A 19589-nucleotide genomic window follows, 5' to 3' on the forward strand; every position below is an offset into this window, starting at 1 on the left:
AGAATGGATAAACAAGGTCCTTCTGTAACACAGGGAACTGTATTCAATATCCTGTGATAAACCACAATACAAAATATAAAAAAGAATGTATATACATGTATAACTGAATCACTCTGCTATACAGTAAACACTGTAAATCAACCCTGTAAATCAACTATATTTCAATGAAACAAATTTAAAAATTAAAAAAAAAAACCCACTCCCAGCCATTACCTAGAACCAAACTCCCTACGTCAACAATTTTAAAAAGCCACATCCTTTAGCCAACAATTAAAATGAAGGGAAGGTATTCTAATTTCCTCCACTGGTATAGCCTGGATTTCTACAAAGGGTGACCTAATCCTAAAGTGACTTTTTGACAGCCTTTGTCTTAAAGGAACTCTCATAAGTATCTTGAAAACAAATCCTCCAAAGCACTGGAGGCATACCAAACTGATCCTGTATGTTTATATAACTCAGCACACTTTTCAGAACCTAAGTTTCCATCACTCTCCAATTAAGCCAGTTGTGCTGTCTAGCTTCTCTTTGCTTCTTCAGGTCCACTTTCCAACGTGTTCCACCTTGCTTTTCTCCCTGGGAGGCTCCCTCCCTTCACTCTCTAAATTCCACTTTGTTTTGACCCATGAGGGCTGCTGGAGGGAGATCAGAGGAGGAAGGAAGGAGGCTTCCTTCCTTCCAGAATGCCTCAGGCTGACCATGCCCTGCTCCTTGTAGGATGGCCCTTTCTACCCAAAGTTCTCATTCTGGGTCTGGGACTCACTGCTTCTCATCACTTCTGAGGCCTAAGAATAACAACAGCTGTTCTGTTACTATTCCTGGGTTACCCCACGATTCCTTGTGAGTTCCTCAAAAGTTTCCACTGTCTTTGTAAATAGTCCCTTTATTAGATATTTCTTCAATTATCTTTATTCGAACGTGGCATCTCTTTCCTGCTGAGTCCCTGATACTCTAGTTCATCTTGCTTTCAGAAGACATGACTTCTCGTCTTCCTCAAAGCCATCAATTATCATGGAGGTCTTTTTTCCTGACCTCAGGTTTGACATTTGCCCATTTCAGCCAGAGAAGTACCTTGGATCCTTGGATATTTCCTCAAGTTAGAAGCCAACACAGCACAAAAGGGCTCCTCGGTGGGTGTTTCTCCCACAAGACAGCTGGGTTGTATCACCTCATCTTAGTGCTCGTGGTTTTCTCTCACTATAAAATTCCTCACCACAAAATACCACATCTGGGACTTACCTGGTGGTCCAGTGGCTAAGACTCCTCGCCCCTAATGCAGGGGGCCCAAGTTCGATCCCTGGTCAGGGAATTAGATCCTATATGCCGGCTACTAAGAGTTATTAGAATGCCACAACTAAAGATCTTGTGTTCCACAACTAAGATCCAGTGCAGCCAAATAAATAGAATATTGGAAATATATATATCTGTACAGATATACATATTTACACCAAGGGGTCTGATTCGCTCGCCTCCCTCTGGCCTCCAGCCGCTGGAGTTGGTGCCACACCTCACAGATGAAAAGCAGCTCACTGACACGGCAGTGGCCGTGATGGATTTGCTGAGGCAGGAAATAAGTGCTCAAGTGTGAAAAGAGCTCAGTGACTGGCCACATGACAGTGTGAAAAGTCAGGGGTGAGTTCTGACTCAGTTATCCTCAAAATCTCCCTTTGGGAACTTTGGCTCTTGAACTTGAACCTTTCCATGGGACAACAGGAGAACAGGAATAAATACATCAATCTATGGAAATTCAAAAAGAGTTACTCTCTGTCTCATTTGACAAGCACTGAGCTAGAAGGGAGAAGACTTAAGTTCAAGCCTCAATTTTACCATTTTCTTGTTTCCAGATGACATTAAACAGCTCACTTATTGAATCAGTTTTTTTTTCTATGAAATTGGGATAATAAAACTTGCCATGTCTATTGCAAATGGAAATTGGATGGACTAAAGAAAATATATTTGTCTATCTTCTAGCACTTGTGGGAAGTCTACTCTGGGAAGGGCTGGCCAGAAGTGCAGAGGTGGCTGGGCAGGAGTGGAATGGAGGTAGGGGAGACACCAAAATAACAAAACAAAAAAAAAAAAAAGAGAGAGAGAAAGACTAAGGCTGGAAGTGCCAATTTAAAGAACATTAAATGACACAATTATCACCACCAGGTCACCAAATATAACACACCAAATGATAAAATATAATTACAAAAATAAATGAAGAATCAGTGCCAAGTTTGGTCTTCCAGGTTTGGTTCAGGGCAAAACCAGAAAACAGTGAATAAACAAGGGAACACTGTAGTTTACAGAATATCAATTTACCTTGGAGAAAGGGCAAATGTTTAGAACTGGGATAGAGCCCATTCAAACAGCAAGACCTAGAGAGGAGGCAGTATGCGCTCAAAGAGCCTGATTCTTCTGAAAGCCCAAACAGATCATTAAGCAGCCTTGAGAGAAAGAGTGGACGGATTATTCCTTTTCCCGTTTTTCATTTCCAACATTTACATGGGTGTAAGACCCAATGTACTAACTTCTCAACCGGAAGTCATAGAAAGAAAAAGTTGATTTCAGAAGGTCTCATGAAAAACTGTAAAAAGATCTTCTAATGGTGTCACTTCAAAGGAGAAAGGCAAATTCTTTCCCATAGTCTTGTTAGGGAAGAAAGGGCCCCAAATCACTAGTTTAAAAAGAAAAAAGAAAGCACAGAGATCACCGTTAAGAAGCAGGTCATGGGGAATATAAAATATATTGTATTTAAAAAGTCTTTCTTATTTTAAAAAGTGAAAGTCACTCAGTCATATCTGACTCTTTGCAACCCCATGGACTATAGAGTCCATGGAATTCTCCAGGCCAGAATACTGGAGTAGGTTGCCTTTCCCTTCACCAAGGGATCTTTCCAACCCAGAGATCAAACCAGGTCTCTCACATTGCAGACAGATTCTTTATCAGCTGAGCCACAAGAAAAGCCAAAGAATACTCAAGTGGGTGGCCTATCCCTTCTCCAGTGGATCTTCCTGACCCAGGAATCAAACCAGGGTCTCCTGCATTGCAGGTGGATTCTTTACCAACTGAGCTATCAGGGAAGTCCTTTTCTTATTTTAGGGAGCATCAAATAACTCACCTCACAGGACTAGGAGACAATGGGATTGACAAAAATACTACTATATATTAATCTAAATAGATAATAAGAACCTACTATATAACAGAGGGATCTCTACTCAATACTCTGTTGTATATGAGGAAAAGAATCTAAAGTATGGATACATGTATAATTGATTCACTTTGCTATACACCTGAAACTAACATTAACACTGCAAACCAACTATACCGCAAACTGAAAGATACAGCTCCATAAATGTAAGGATTAGGTTCCTTCTAAACACTCTGTTTCAAAAGGACACATGACAACATCTCCCCCTCTTTTCCATCCCTCTCCCCTCTTTCTCACCCACTGCCCTTTGCTGCATTAATCTACAAAAGACTCAGCAAGTATTACCAGCTTTCCTAGTCTTTTTGAAAATTATTTCCTTTTATCATCCCACACAGCTATATCCTTACCCCACACCTATAGGAAGCCAACATAGTTGTATAGCAATCATCCCATTTTTACATAATTCCAATGGTGAATTTACAAACGTTCCATCCTCTCTTAGTTCCATGCTCTTAGTATATAGTTCAGATTCCTGAATATAACCTCTGATAATGCTAGGTGGCAAGTTGGACAGGCTCCGGTGCCCGGTTGTTTGGTCAAACACCAGTCCAGATGTTGCTGTGAAGATATTTTTTAGATACGATCAACACTGAAGTCACCAGAGTTTGAGTAAGGGAGATTACCCCCTGCAATGGGGGTGGGCCTCATCTAATCAGTTGAAGGCCTTAAGAGCAAAGTCTGAAGTTTCCTGAAAAGAGAGGAACTCTCTTCAGGTCTACCACAAGGAAACTCTGCCTAAGTTTCCAACCTGCTTCCCTGCAGAATTCTGACTCAAGACTGCAACAACTCTTGCCTGAGTTTCTAGCCTGTTAACCTGACCTAAAGAATTCAGACTTGTCAGCCTCTAAAACAGTATGAACCAATTCCAATTTCTTAAAACAATTTCCCCTTCCTCCCTCTCTCATACATATATATTGCTTCTATAGGTTCTGTTTCTCTGGAGAACACTAATACCATTTACCCTTTCTTCACATGACATTCTTACAACTACACCTTCCTTAAAATAAACATATACACGGTTCTTTGCTTTAAGAAAAGCCTGTGTGCCGCAGATTACTCTGCAGATGCTCTCTGTGGCCACCCAGGAAAGATCAGGTATATGCCTCACTCTCAGGGGAACTGGCGTGCAATCCTGGGTGGGTCTACAGCTGGAAGATGACCAGGCTGTTGGCAAATCCTCTGGGAAGATGAATCCTAGGAACTAGAACACAATGGTGAAGATATCAAGGGGGACATTTATTTCCCAGCACTCACAATAAGTTTTGTTAACAAGAGACAGTAGGTGGGGTATGATGAGAAAACATATCTTTCCAATGCTCCCTCAGATTCTGAAAATATGGTTCACTGCTCTCCAAACAGTGTGGGAGCTCAGAGAGGGTGTGGCAGGTGATATGAGGGCAAGAAGTCAGTTTGCAGTTGGTATGTCATCTTACGTATACTATTAGCCTACTTTTTATTTTTGAAGCTCAGGTTTTAATATATTTTTTTCTAGACAGTCTTGGTTTTGGCCTATGATTAGATGATGCATCAGATGTCTCCAGGTTTTTGGTGTGTAAAATATGGCCATCTTCTCATTGCTTCCATGACCGCCTTCCAGTCTCCAGATTTCCTTTATGCTACTCTCCCCCAGTTAACTCAGTAGCCTCTCACCCACTTCTTCACCCTTGCAGACTATGGCCTTCCTTTAATGCCTGTCTCAAATTGTGCCTCTCAGGACCGCAACATGACTTCTGTAGGTCTTCTGCATTTTGCTTCCATGGGCCCCTTCTCTTACTAAAACAAAACAAAACCCTAAAACTTTGTTTCACATCTGCGTTGGTATAAAGAAATATAATCCACCCCAGAATATAAGTCACATAGGAATACAATCACTTTTTCTTTTGATTTGAAAAGAAAATTTAAAACATCTCATGGGCCTTTTAAAGTATCATGGGTCCTGGGCACCCTGCCTCCTGATGTAGCTGGATAATAAGCCATCCTTGTTCCTCCTCCATAAAAGTATTCTACACAATTAACACATATACATATGAAGTCTAAAAATAGTACTGATGAATCTGGAGAAGATGCAGCTGTAGAGAAAAGACTTGTGGACCCAGTGGGGGAAGGAGAGGGTGGCGCCCATGGAGAGAGGAGCACTGACAGGCATACACTGCCCTGTGTAAAACAGCTAGCTAGTGGGAAGAGCTGCATAGCACAGGGAGCTCAGCCCTGTGCTCTGTGATGACCGAGACAGATGGGATGGGTTGAGGGGGCTGCGAGGGAGGCGCAAGCGGGAGGGGATCTATGTACACATAGAGCTGATTCACGTTGTATCACAACACTGTAAAAAAATTATCCTCCAACTGAAAAAAAAAGCGTCTACACAAATGCCTCTTAATTTACTAGGATTAACACATACTCCAGACATAAAGAGGCTCTTTGAAATCCTTGCTTCTTCACTTTTTAACTATAAACCAGAGAAGCCATTCAAACTTCCTAAACGTCAGTTTCCTCCCTTGTGTAATCCTTACCTCATGCAGTTGCCATGGTAACATGTGACTCTGCATATACAATGCTTAGAACCTGGTCCAGGGCCAATATCCATAACTGGTAGCTATTTATATTTAAACAGACATTGGCCATCATCTATCTTGATTTAAATATCACACTATTATCTACCTTATGTTGAACTCTTTTATCAAAAACTCCTAGGGGGATGGGACTAAGTTTCATACCAGCAGTTCTCAAACTACTGTGCATCAGAATGCCTTGGAGGAGGTATTGAAACAGATGAGTGAAGTTCCTGATTGAAGAGGTATGGGGTAGAGCAAGTAATATACCTTCCTAGCAAGTACTAGATGATGCTGAGGGCTGCTGGTTTTAGGGCCCCATTTAGAAAACCACTGTTTTAGATAATTCTACATCCTTCCAAAATCTAGCACAGAGAAAAGCTTTCAAATACTTCAGAGCAGATTATTTAGGTAAAAGGGGAAACAAATGCCAGTGGGAAAATCTGTCCCCTTTCCCAGTTGTGAGAAAATTTTCATTCCTGCAGGGGCTGAGTAGAAAGAGATGAGCAAAGAAATCTCATTAAAAGGGGAAAGTGGCACCATTGAACACTATCATCTGCTGGATTTCAGCGGCATGTGCAAAATGCAGACAAGAAGCCAAACAATAGCTCAGCCAACTCAAGGCTGCCTGTGTTCTGAGCTCAATCTATAACAATGCCAGCAGGGCCGCTGGGATCCATCTGCTACTCTTTCTGATAACGGATCTTAGGTCTCTCTGGAAGGAAACAGCTTGACAGGAAGAAAGAAAGATTAGGCCAACTGAAAATGTCTGGATTTATGAAGCTGCACTTGAACAGGGCACAGCTTTTAACTCTTGATAGCACTTTGCTAACCTTCAACATTCCTCCACTGTTCTTTCTGATTTCTCTGTTCCTTTCACGGAGAAATGTGAATGTCAAAGTTCCCTGGACACTTTCTATTTATATACAAATTAAAGTTGCAGGATTCAGTAATGAAGGAAGACACGAGATCCTCCAGCCCAACCCACCAATTTACGGATGAGGAAACTTAAATCTAGGGTTAATTAAAACACATAAGTGGCAGTGGTAGAGCCAGGCTGAAATCCAGCTGCCCTGACATGCAGAGGGCATGCTGCTGCTGCTGCTGCTAAGTCGCTTCAGTCGTGTCTGACTCTGTGCGACCCCATGGACGGCAGCCCACCAGGCTCCTCTGTCCCTGGGATTCTCCAGGCAAGAACACTGGAGTGGGTTGCCATTTCCTTCTCCAGTGCATGAGAGTGAAAAGTGAAAGTGAAGTCATTCAGTTATATCTGACTCTTAGTGACCCCATGGACTGCAGCCTACCAGGCTCCTCCATCTATGGGATTTTCCAGGCAAGAGTACTGGAGTGGGGTACCATTGCCTTCTCCGCATATACATGCTATTGCATATAAAAATAGCTAATCAACAAGGACTACTGTATAGCACAGGAAACTCTACTCAGTACTCTGTAATGAACTATATGGGAAAAGAATCTGGAAAAGAATGGATTTATGTGTATATACAAGTGGATCATTTTGCTGTACAACTGAAACTAACATAACACTGTAAGTCAACTGTACTCCAATATAAGCTAAAAACTAAACTTAAAAAAAAATGAGTAAGAAAAAGGTACTTTTTCTCCACTACTTTAAGGAGGAAACATGTAATTTAAGATACTTTTCACAACATGTCCTTTTGTCCCTGGAAGCAGGGGTGCTTTATCAGAGCAAGTGAAGAGAAATGAACCACCCTAAACAGTTTTAGCAGGGCCTGGAAACTTCAGAACAAGAACAATGTCCACTGGCTACCCAGAAACTTGGCCAGAGCAGATTCTCAAAATCCAAACAGCAAATGAATGAATGAATTACTGGTTTGATGGTTATTTGCTAATTTTCAGTCAATTAAGGAATGCATGTTTCACATTAAGATTTTAAGCCTGCTATGGAGTCTCTTCATTCCCTATCAGTAAGTTAGATACTCACATAAAAACAGAATCACCTTTTCTATATGACAGGCAGTGTGTCTGCTGGAAAACACAGGTTTTGGAGGTGGAAAACTTTGAATCTCAGAGTGCCCACTCTGGTTACTTAATTCTCGGCAAGTTATAGAAACTTTCTGAGCCCCAACTCCCTACCCTCCACTAGTATGTATAAAAACTAAAACCTACTTGAGGGTTGTTGTAGAAATTAAGTAAGATAATGTGTGCAAACTGCCTTGCACTATGAATAAATGTGTATCTGTTCCCCTCCAGTACCAATTAACTACTTAAAAGTAAAACAGGTATTGAGTAGATGAAGGAAGTTAGGTAAGTTAGATGAAGTCAGAAAGGTAAGTGTAAGACTGTGGATGGAAACTAAAGGGCCTTTTTTGGCTGAAAATGTACACAAATCCTCGTAATCATTATGGTTATCTAGCAGCTGCTTTCACTGATGTTATGCTTTGCAATACATGTAAGCAAAGCTCCTATCATCTAGATATTCTTCATACTCCATAATCCCTCAAAGGTTCCCCAGTCTCTAACAAAAGAGTTTCCATGAAAAAAATAAATGTAGTTTTTTGCTTACCCGTTTGGTCTCAGTTTCCTTGTTCTGGGCTCAAGAAACTCTGTCTCCTCCTCCATTTCCATTTCAGGGATTATGTTTTGTGGTGAAAGCATTTCCCATTCATTGTCATGGGTGACAGGCTGCAACATAACTGCATCAGGGCCAGCTCTGCCTCGGCTCTTGCTCCTCCGTGATTGGCTGCCCAGATCAGAGGCTTCCCCTAGTGCTAAAGATTCCAGAGGCTTCATTTCCTCCAGAATCTGTATCTGGGGGCTCTGGCCCAAGCTGTGATCAGAGGCTGGCTCCACAGCCTCACCAGACCATCCAGGTCCTGAGTCCATGGTCTCCGATGATGGATCACTAACCTCACTACGGCCCAAGACCATCCAACTCTGGTCTTGCCCAGGGCTTTCAAAAGATGATCTCTTATCATCTTTGGAAGACATTCTCTCTGTAGATAGATGATTTCTTTCATTTAAGGAAGCTGGTTGACCTGTGTCCGGGGAGCTGGCTAACCGAGTTTCTGGCAGCCCTTTTTCCTCGGAATCTACATGAAGCTCTTCTAATTCCGATGTGCTTTCTGTAGCTTCACAGGCCTCTGGCTCTGGCAGTGAATTTTCTTCATGGTTTACAAGTATGTAATCCATGTGCAATGCATGACGATCTTCTTTCTTCTCAGTGTTCCTTTCCTCCCCATGTTCTGATTTTACCTGCTCAGGCTCTTCGGTAGGAATTATTTTTTCTTCTGCCAACTCTAATATTCCCTCGCTGGCACCTAGAAGTGAAAAATGAAGGTGAGAAGGAGAGAACAAGGCTTCATTAACACATTATGTGACTTGTGATCTTTGCAAATGATCTATCTAAAGAGAGAGAGATAAAAAACACTTTTAAAATACTTCATTTTGTAGAGCTGTTTAATGTGCATGCACTCTCAAGGACAGTTATTATATAAGCAGCAGATATTACTGCAGGAAGTCAAGACTTGGTTGAGCATGCACTGCAAATGTAGTTAGTTCCTCTGTACCAACGTTGGTAGGAACAGTGCATTTTACAAATGCATTAATTGAATGAAAGCAGCAATTTCTCGAGCGTGGAGGAATGAAAGGCTTCTTACCACTTGGTGGTCCTATGTCTCCACCTGCTGGTGAATCTGAATGATCTGTTTCTACTTCCCAGTCAATGTGTGATGGAGACAACTCAGGGCTGGCATCGATTCTGGCAGGCAAAGGACCTGACTCAGGGTCTTCGTGAATATGCAGCACAACTGGCTGGCCTTCGGGCTGTCTGTCTGTGGTCTCAGCATGGTTTTCCTGGTTTCTTTCATCAGGAAGGGCAGAAAGCAGTATCTCTGCTGCTTCGCTCCCCAAAGACTCATCCTCTGGAGTCCCAGTTTCCTCTGTGGTTTCAATGCCAGGAGTAGATTCTGTGAGATAGGACAAATCAAAGGGAGGTGTGTAAGGTGCCAACTCATGCTTCAGGGCATCTTCTTCCAAGGGAGGGTCGCCACCATAGACAAAGCGTTCAGGCTCTTTCATTAAGTCTTCATCAATATTTTGGCCCATGACATCATACTCAAAGTCACCCCATGAGGCTTCAGATGAACAGATATCTTGCTTCCCTGTCTCCCCATCAAATGGCGTTTCAGGAATGCCTTCTGATAACGTCAGCTTACTCATGTCATCTATTGTTCCCGTGGACGTGTTGAGACCCGAGGCATCGCTGAAACTGTGGTCGAAGGCAGCTTCACTGATATCCAGACAAGTGTCTGAGGCTAGCAAAGCATCAGGAATCATGGCAGGATTCTCAGTAACAAAGGGCTGCTCATGGTCCAACAAGTCCCCTGCATCGGTCTGCCTCTGAGGAAGAAAGTCTTCTGATATCGAAGACCTACTGTCGTCCACAGTTGGCTCTTGGTAAGTTACACAGATACCAGTTTCCACATTTTCAATCATTGAGATTGTTCTGTCAACAGGTTCCCAAATTGGTGCCATATCTGGGTTGGCTCCTTGTTCTGATGCTTTTAAACCTGTATTGTTTTCACCATTAATTTCGGAAGGTTCAGGAAAACACTCGTGAGAGGAAGGCTGAGATGAGTCATTTGTGTTTATCTGCTTGCTGACTGGAGGCAGTGGAATGACATTTTCAGAGGACAGCTCTGAAGTATAAGGGGCGAATTCCTGCCCAGGCTCCTGTCTGGATTCTTCATCTGTGTCTGGCTCAGTGAGATACAGCTCATTGGCTGCCCCTTCAGGCCCCAGCCCAGCATCAACGTGCTGCTCAGTCTCTGCCTTTACTTCATAATCCTGACAAACATCAGGGCTGTTGGAAGCCTGGGAATTGCTGTCGTGGCCACAGTGAGTCAGTATATCAGGATTCTCACCATCTGTCTTCGCACTGAAGGGCTGTTTCACACCTACCCACAAGTCGGGCGAAGCTGAGGCCAGGTGCCCACCCTCTTGGAAGTTGCCGTGTAAAATATCTGGAACAAACGTGCCCTGGGGCCTCTCAGTAGGGGTAGACTCACTCCATTCAGAGGCTGACTTGTTCATCATCCGGGTGGAAGAACTGACAGCAGGGAAATCTTCAGAGGTGATGTTTGAATTTGTCATTTCACTTGGGTGTGATTTTTCTTCTTCCCACCAATTTGTTTCTTGACACTCAGCTGTTGCTACACCAGACACAATGTATCCATTTTCATCTGCGTAAGTACAAGAGGAGTCTGGCTGGTCCCAGGCAGACAGCACTGAATTCTGACACTGTTCTTGCATAGGTACTTCAGCGGGGAGTTCGTCACCGGCACAAGACATGAAGGTTTGTTCTCTGGAATCTGTGTCTTTAATTTGGTCCAATATTACAAGTTGGTTAAGCTGATCAGCTTCTGGGTCTGGCTGCCTTGGTTGAATGTTCCAAAGTTGCTCGTGGGCACTCTCCCCATTATCATCGAGAAAGGGTGACTGATGGTTATCATTGAAAGGATTGGTACCATGTAGTGCCAGGGATTCAGTACCACCCTGAATGGGCACTCCCCAAGGACCCATGTTTTCGCACACTGAGGAATTCATTTCTAGCACAGCACTTGAGTTAGATAATTCTCCTTCAAATGCACTCTCGATTGGTCGCCCTTCCTGTAGGGAGGCCTTCCACCACTCTGTGCTCTCAGTTGAGAAGTCAGCCATTTCCAATTTAGAGTAATTTTCATTATTTGGTTCAGCTTTGGGAGATATTTGCCATATGACATCTCCTGTCCTCTCTATTTCTGGAGAAGACCTTGTTTCCTTATCGACTTCTGTCACCTGTAATTCAGTCTCCCTTACTGGTGAGAAATTCCAGCGATCAGGGCTGCTTTGTTGATCATCACAGGATGGGTTTGACTTATTCTCATTCTCTGCTCGCTCTGGACTGCCTCTATAAACAGAACATTGCTCAGATTCAGGATCTGCTGTGGCCAAGGACTTATTAGATTTATTCAATGAATCCCAAGCTCTGAGTTCACTCGGAGCCACTTGACAAGTATCCGAATGGATCTCTTTATCCACTGACTCTTCATAGCCTTCACCATCATCATCAGAACCTGAGCTTGTTGAAATGAAGCTGGTGTCCTCTGGCTGTACAGTTTCAGGAACATCACGTTCATTTTTCTCCTGATGGCTGACCACTAGATTTCTTTCCTGATACGTATCTGAATATTCAGAATATCTACCTGTTTCTGGGCTGGATAAAGAAGAAAAGGAATCACCATCTATTGAGTCACCCCAAAACTCTAAAAATTTAGGAACCTTGTGATCTAAGCTCCTTTCAAACCTGTCCATTCTGTTTTTCTCCAAACCCTGCATTTCAGCAACTATTTCTACATGACCATCAGTAGTCATTAGTTCAGATTCTTGGTGATTCTGTGTACTCCAATCATTTTGATTTTCCTTCTGATGCCCAGTATTGGGTCCTTGGTCCCAGGAAGGCAGTGTAGCCGAAGAATCATTTATGTCAGGACTGGATGCACTTGAAAGCGTATACTCACTGGAAATACTATCTCTGTCATCATTTCCTGATAAATTGGCTCTTGGAGGGCTGTTTTCAGTATTCTTAACTTCGAGATTCATAGTTCTCTCAGAACTTGCACCACTGACCAGCACATCCCTGTCTTTAGGGCCTTCCCAAGAGTCCAGGCCTTGGGGACATTCATCAGGTGGCTCTTGGTTAATTTTCTCTGGCTCCAGAATGTCACATTCTTCAGATTTCTCCACATCCACTTTAGGTAGAGACACACTTTTTGTGGAATTCAGCCTACCTGGAATTTCAGTAGTTTCACTTGAATTTCTCCTGGGGCTTATGAGGTGCTCTTCACAGGTCTCTCTTGCTGGCAAGTGATCTTCGGACACCTCTGTTTGCACATCACAGGGGTCTGGAGTGTAAGACCCCTTCTCCTGCTCTAATACTTCCTGGGGTTCCTTGGTCTGAGGACTGGAAGTCACTGAAAAATTTCTGATTTTGCCTGGTTCACTGGAGATTTCTTGATGATCAGATGCAGCTGGGGATGGGCATTCCTGGCTACCTTGCTCTCTTCCAGAAGCTTCCGAGGCTCCATCCATTAGCTCATCACTGGAGTGCTCCGTATCAGCAGCTCCGTGGAATTCCTTCTCACTTTCCTTTTCTCCATAGCTAGGACCCTTCCAGGGATCTGAGCATGCAGAACGCTCTGGCTTCTCAAGTCTGGTCACCAGATGTGCCGTGTCACTTGGCAGGGTTCCTCTGCATGTGTCCTGCTTGTCAGGATCGATTGTTTCAGACTCGCTGGCTCCAGAGGCTTCCAGCACATCTGCAATGTGACTATCCTGAATTTTTTCTAATGAGCTGGTTGTTTCAGGAGGTGATCTGCTCTGTTCTGTATCTGCAGCGTACGATGGGCTAGGTAACATTAATGATGAAATGGCATTATCTCTCATGACAGAATCCCAAATACTATTCGCGACCAGCTGCCCACTTTTCTCATTCAGCACGTGGTATTCATCAGGAGCCACGTCCAGGCTGTGCTCAGAAGAGGCAGGGAGTTCCCAGTCTGCCTGATTTATCTCCTGATACTCCACGCCCCAGGGTTCCACCTGTCTCACTGAAAATCGGGTTTCAGGTTCGCTACCTTCCGCCATGTACCCTTGTGCCTGACCTTCACCAGTGATGGCCACACCCGCACTGCAGTCATCCCAGTCCAAGTCATTGTCCATATCCGAGATGGTTGCAGTAGACTGAGTGTCCTCCAGAATCACTCTGTTCCACGTGTCGAGGTTGTCAGGGGCTGCCTGCCGGGCGTCAGCACTGCTGTGCAGAAGTGTGAGCTGTCGGTTCGTCTCGTTGTATAGCTGCATCATGCTGGGGTCGTCATAACTGGACTGGCTGCTTTCCCCCACGTCATCCTCCAGGGAGACATTCTGATCGTCCGTGAGCTCTACCTGGAGTAGATCTTTATCTGGGCTGTGAGTGGCATTTATTTCTGAGCCACCATCCGCCTGAGATGAAGCCCACATTTCCAGGTTCCCAGGACCTGAACTAATTCGATTTCTTGGTGGCGGCTGCGGGGACTGAGGAGGCATGTCAGCGCCCCCTGCAGTACAGTTAGCATCTTGCGACTCAAAACCCTCCCCTTTAGTGAGTGGCTTGTCTTTGGTTTCTTTCTCCTCTCTGGCCAATGTTGGTGAAGTGTAAGAGTCAGAGGTGGAGTAGTTGGTATCTAAGGGGGAGGGCACTGAGTCTTCCCCCATGTTGGATGCACTGTAGTCAGAACATTTATAAGATAAGAAGGAGTCCTCCCACGGTGCTGGGACATCTGAACCTCCTTCCTTGTTACTTTCCTCGAAAAAGTTCCAAGAATCTACATTTTTGTACACCTTGCCCATAATTGTTTGGTCCACCACAGTGTTCTGATGGTCCTTTGCTGGCTTAGAACTATTCCACGGATGATCCAGATCAGACGAGGGATTTCCAGATATGAGAATATCATCCCTGGGGTCATGGTTCTTCTTGCCCCAGATTTCTGGAACTGCTTCATTATTTGCCTCACTGGGTGAACTGTCCACGAGGTCTTCTGAAGGGAAAGCAATCCCGCTTTTGGCCATGGCCCACTCATTTGGGTCTCTCACAGAAGGTGTCTCACTGCTCGTTGGGTGCAGATTCCAAGTATTTTTCAAAGCTTTGGCATCACCTTCTTCACCAAATGCACTCCAGGCTGGGAATGACGCTGCAGCCGCTGGGTCCTCAGCATCTGTGGGGTTTCCCCACGGCTCAGGCATGGCGGTGGGAGAGCGGTCAGAACGCCACAGGGCAGCGAAGTCTTCTATCAGGTGGTTTGTTCCGTGAGGAGAAACATTCAGCAAACGTGATTTCTCAGGGGGCATGTCCTGAAACTGAAAGCTTTTCTCATCTGAGTCTTGAATATTCTTGTTGCCCAGCCCAGGCTGACCAAATTCTGACTCCCAGGGACTTGACTTTGGGAAGTCGAGATTCTTGGGTTGAAATATAGAGTCTGAGGCTCTCCTATCAGCTGGGCTTGGCTTATGATCTTTCCAGGACTCGGGACTCTGGAAGACAGATTCCTGCTTGCTGGAACTCCATGCATCCGCGATATTTTTAGAGTCGATTTCCAAACCATCCCACCAGCTGCTGCAGCGCACCCGGGTTAGAGGTGGCCCTGGGTGACCTGTGTTGACTGTCTTGGGGGTTACGTCTTCTGAATAGAGCAGAGCTGGTTCTTCAGTGGATGGTGAGCTTTCCACAAAGCTGTTCATAGGTGTTGGTGGGATCCTCTTTCCAACAGTTTTTAGACTTTCTGGAGAAGGAGATTCATCTTGCATAAAACCTGTCAGGTTCAAATTTCTTTCAGAATTATCCCCAGGACTTTCTTGTCTCTGGACAAACTCCTCATCAAATTCCACGAGGCTCTCTTTGCCAGCCCCCGACAAGAGAGAACTGGATGAATAATTAGGCATGTCCATCCCCCTCCTGTCGAGTTCTTTAGACCCCATGGTGAGCTGTCCTTCTGAGGAATCGCTGTTGGGAAAGAAGTCATCTGTTGGGGAGTAGTCTGCAGAATGGGAGGATGGTTGGGACTGCCCAGAAACCCTGGGTGCTGGGTCAAAGTTGAAAAGGTCGAATGATTGACCGTGTTCTCCAGAGCGGGCATGCTCCTCCGCTACTGCTCCTTCGGGGATGGGACTGTAGGAGTCAAACCCTGGGAGGAGGCTGTGGTGAGGCCCCGCCCCTTCTCCCACAGGGCTGTCGTCACTGAGGAACACGGAGCTCTCCTTGGATGAGCGGCTGCTCCTGATGGTGGCCAGCCCACTGTCTGGGCTCACCAGGTCCGCATTGACATCCACCTGGGCCTGGTTAGAATCGCCGAGATCAGGAGGGTTTTCCATGAAATTCACGGAGCTGGGCTGTGGCTCTACGTCAGAACCATACAACTCCATAATCCCTGAAGATCCCTGGGAAAGCGGGGCACTGCCTGCCACTGCTTCTGTGGAGGATGTCCGGCTGTTGGAGGCCATCTCCGGACACCTCCTGTTGATGACTTCCTTGACAAGGAGAACCACCTGATCACAAGTCACTGAAGGGTTCTCCTGCTGGTACACCAGGATCTCATCACAGCCACACTCAAAGGGTTCCAGCTCCAGGCAAGGGTTCTGGCACTCTTCTAGCTCACAGCAGATCTGTCGGGGAGGAACAGGGATTTGTGTGAGCACTCAGGTTCTCTTTGTCCTTTGCAATTTGTCTTTCTTAATTTTTTGTAATGTAAAATTAATCTGTGTTCATCTGTCTAGAAAAAAAGACAGAACTGAGAATTGTAGAATGCAAAACACACCAAATTCCACTTAATTTACCACCACATTCTCTAATTCAACCAAACTGGCTTTTGGTTGAACCCCAAATCCAGTTGCTCAGTTTTGCTGGCTCTAAAAAGTTATAGGTAAAGAGAGATAAACTATTTAAATCCTTTCCTCAGTGTAACTTAATGCCGTCATCCAACAGGAGCAAAATTCAGCTTTGTGAAAGGCAGACATAATGCTAGTTGTAGACAAAACTGGGGGGAAAATACTGGACTAGGGAAAATGGTGCAGAAGGAAGACTCCTGTTTGTCATAGGCAGCTGAGACCTGCTTTAAGATAAAGGAGAAAGTAGGAAGAGGAAGCAGTTTCCAGCTTTCTCAACAGCACTCAGGCTCCAGCTTTCTCTTCCTGCCCCCAGAAGTGCTGACACTGAGCCCAGAATAGACAGAGCTTCCATGGAAAGTAGGGAGATGTGAGGCCAAAACTGCGCTGTAGCTCTATGACTTCCTGGGAAATGCTGAGGACACTTTGCACACTGGGCCTTTGAAATAGCCCCAGAGTTTAAGTGGAGATAATAACAACAAAAACAGTTATACATACAAAGCTCACATATACAATAATAATAATTAACATTCATTGACTGCTTTCATATGCCAGGCACAGTTCTAAGGATTTTATGTGCAATATCTCCTTTAATCCTCACAATAATTCTACAAGGTAGAACATTTTCAAAAAATTATTTTTTATTTATTTTTGACTGTACTGGGTTTCCACTGCTGCTCGGGTTTTTCTCTAGTTGCAGCAACTGAGGGTACTCTTCGTTGAGGTGTGTGGGCTTCTCATTGAGCTGGCTTCTCTTGTTACAAAGCAGGGGCTTCAACAGCTGTGGCTCCCAGACTCAGGCCCAAGAGTTATGGCACACAGGCTCAGCTGCTCTGCAGCATGTGAAATCTTCCTGGGTCAGGGATCGAACCTGGGTGTCTTGCACTCAGGTGGATACTTCTCCAGTGAGCCACCAGGGAAGCCCCCCAGTAGCCCTCCTGTTATCCCCATTTTTTCAGTGAGGAAATAGAGACACAGAAAGTTTAAATAATTTGACCAACAGCATGCAGCTCTCAATGGATGGAGCCACATTTTTGAACTCAGGCAACTGAGCTATAGAGGTTGACCCTTAACTGTGACCATATGGTCATAGAAGGATTCCTCTAGAGCAGTCCTGACTTTGTATTGCTTAAGATCTCAAGGAGATGTCTCTTAAGTGATAGATGGGGAAGGCTGGTGAGGAGAGACAGGGTGGAGTCAACTCAAGAGCTTCTAATCCTTCATCTATCTTCTACTTCTGTCTATTTTAGATTAACCCATGTTTAAATCAGTTTGCTACAAAAAGTGATTTGAAACCACTGTTTTAGAGGCTTAGGAGACCTTAGTCCTGTCCCTAGGAAACCAGTGAGCAAAGACATAATAAAATTTTATTTATAAGACATAACAAAAGCTTTGAAACTCTGTGCAGAACAAAGCACTGAAAAAGCCACAGGCTGGTGATGCAATTCACAGATGGGTCAGAAGGGTATCAAATGTATCTGCAGCAAGAGAAGGAGGCTTGTTCATATTTGAACTTAAGGGCACAGAGAACCTGGAGAGTGTCCAAAAATGGATCTCTTGGGGGACAGAAAGTGAGGATGTTGAAAAGAAGGGAGTTGAGACTTCACCTCTAGCCATCTGTGAGTAGACCAGGTGTCTAAGCCATTAGTGAGGAAAGATAAGTGATGAAATGGTTCTATGTCTGTGTCATCCATATTATAATGAATTATGTATAGTCTCATATTAGTTATTCAATATGCCTGATTTGGTATATCACTGCCCTATTTTCATTGACTTTTTTTTAAAGGAATGTTATTTTTTTTAAAATTTACTTATTTATATTGGACGCACTGGGTCCTTCTTGCTGTGTGGGCTTTCTCTAGTCGTGGTGAGCAGGGGCTACTGCTCTTCACAGCGGTGCATGGGCTTCTCACTGTGGTGGCTTCTCACTGCAGAGCATAGGCTCTAGGCATTTGGGTTTCAGTAACTGCAGCATCCAGCCTCAATATTTGTGGCTCGTGGGTTCTAGAATGTGGGCTCAGTAGTTGTAGTACATGGGGGTCTTAGTTGCTCCATGGCACATGGAATCTTCCCAGACCAGGGATTAAACCCATGTCCCCTTCATTGACAGGCAGATTCTTATCCATTGCACCATCAGGGAAGTCCTAATTCTGTCTACTTATATTACAAAAACGTTGGGTTAAACGACTCAGCTCTCAACCAAGATGGTTTGACTGATTACCCAAACCGAATTTTATTATAGTACCTGGAGGAAAACTTTTTTTGAGAAATATATGTTTTTTTCAAACATGTCCAAGGTATCCAAGGTATTTGATTAGTGGTCGTGTCAAAATACTAACTTTGATGAAAGCTTCAGATCAGTTATTAAGCATTGGGAACCAAACAGGTATTTAGTCAGGGACTAAATTTTGTTAGTTATTATCAGGTAGCAATCCTCAAGGAAAACAGCACCCAAAGGATGATGACTTTTACTTGGGTGAAAAAGATATGATCTTTCTCTTTATGGATTCAGCCAACAAAAGAAATGGTTATGGGGCTCTTTTAAAGTCCTTATATGGGTGAAGGGAGTCAAAAGGTACAAACTTCCAGCTATAAATAAGTCACGGGGATGTCATGTACAGCATGGTGACTATAGTTAACGCTGTACTGCATATTTGAAAGCTGCTAAGAGAGTAGAAGGGCTTCCCAGGTGGCACAAGTGATAAAGAACCTGACTGCCAATGCAGGAGACATAAGAGACTCAGGTTTGATCCCTGGGTTGGGAAGATCCCCTGGAGAAGAGAATGGCAACCCACTCCAGTTTTCTTGCCTGGAGAGTCCCATGGACAGAGAATCCTGGTGGACTACTGTCCATAGGGTCACACAGAGTTGGACAGAACTGAAGGGATTTAGCTCGCACACAAGAGAGTAGAGAGTAGTTCTCATTGCAAGAAAAAAAATTATATATTATAAAAAATATATAATTATATAAAAATATCATTATATATATGATGGGTGTTAACTAGACTTCCCTCATAGCTCAGTCGGTAAAGAATCTACCTGCCTGCAATGTGGGAGACCTGGGTTCGATTCCTCGGTTGGGAAGATCCCCTGGAGAAGGAAATGGCAATCCACTCCAGTATTCTTGCCTGGAAAATCCCATGTAGCCTGGCAGGCTACAGTCCATGGGGTTGCAAGAGTTGGACATGACTTAGTGACTAAACCAACTTAATGTGGTGATCATTTGCAACATATACAAGCACTGAATCATTATGTTGTACACTTGAAAGTAACTTAAGGCTATCTGTCAATTATATCTCAACTAAAAAATGAAAAAAAGCCAACATTTACCTCACTGCCAATTCCGGTTAGTAACAGAGCATAACAGCTAAAAACTTAAAAACTGAATTAAAGCACTTAAAACGAATTAG

The 19589-nt window shown here is 44.1% G+C and overlaps 1 protein-coding gene across 1 annotated transcript in view; it reads right to left on the reverse strand.

Moving 5' to 3' along the window:
- PRUNE2 (prune homolog 2 with BCH domain) overlaps positions 1 to 19589 on the reverse strand; it is a 289354-nt gene that overhangs the window by 74681 nt on the left and 195084 nt on the right. Inside the window, exons 8-9 of the mRNA XM_040256916.1 lie at positions 9381 to 15960; positions 8288 to 9041 (exon numbers count right to left, since the gene is read on the reverse strand). Of these exons, the coding sequence (XP_040112850.1) occupies positions 8288 to 9041; positions 9381 to 15960 (7334 nt within the window). The remainder of the gene's footprint in view (positions 1 to 8287; positions 9042 to 9380; positions 15961 to 19589) is intronic.

The sequence above is a fragment of the Oryx dammah genome, unplaced genomic scaffold, assembly GCF_014754425.2.
Source record: "Oryx dammah isolate SB20612 unplaced genomic scaffold, SCBI_Odam_1.1 HiC_scaffold_1, whole genome shotgun sequence".
Lineage (NCBI taxonomy): Eukaryota > Metazoa > Chordata > Mammalia > Artiodactyla > Bovidae > Oryx > Oryx dammah.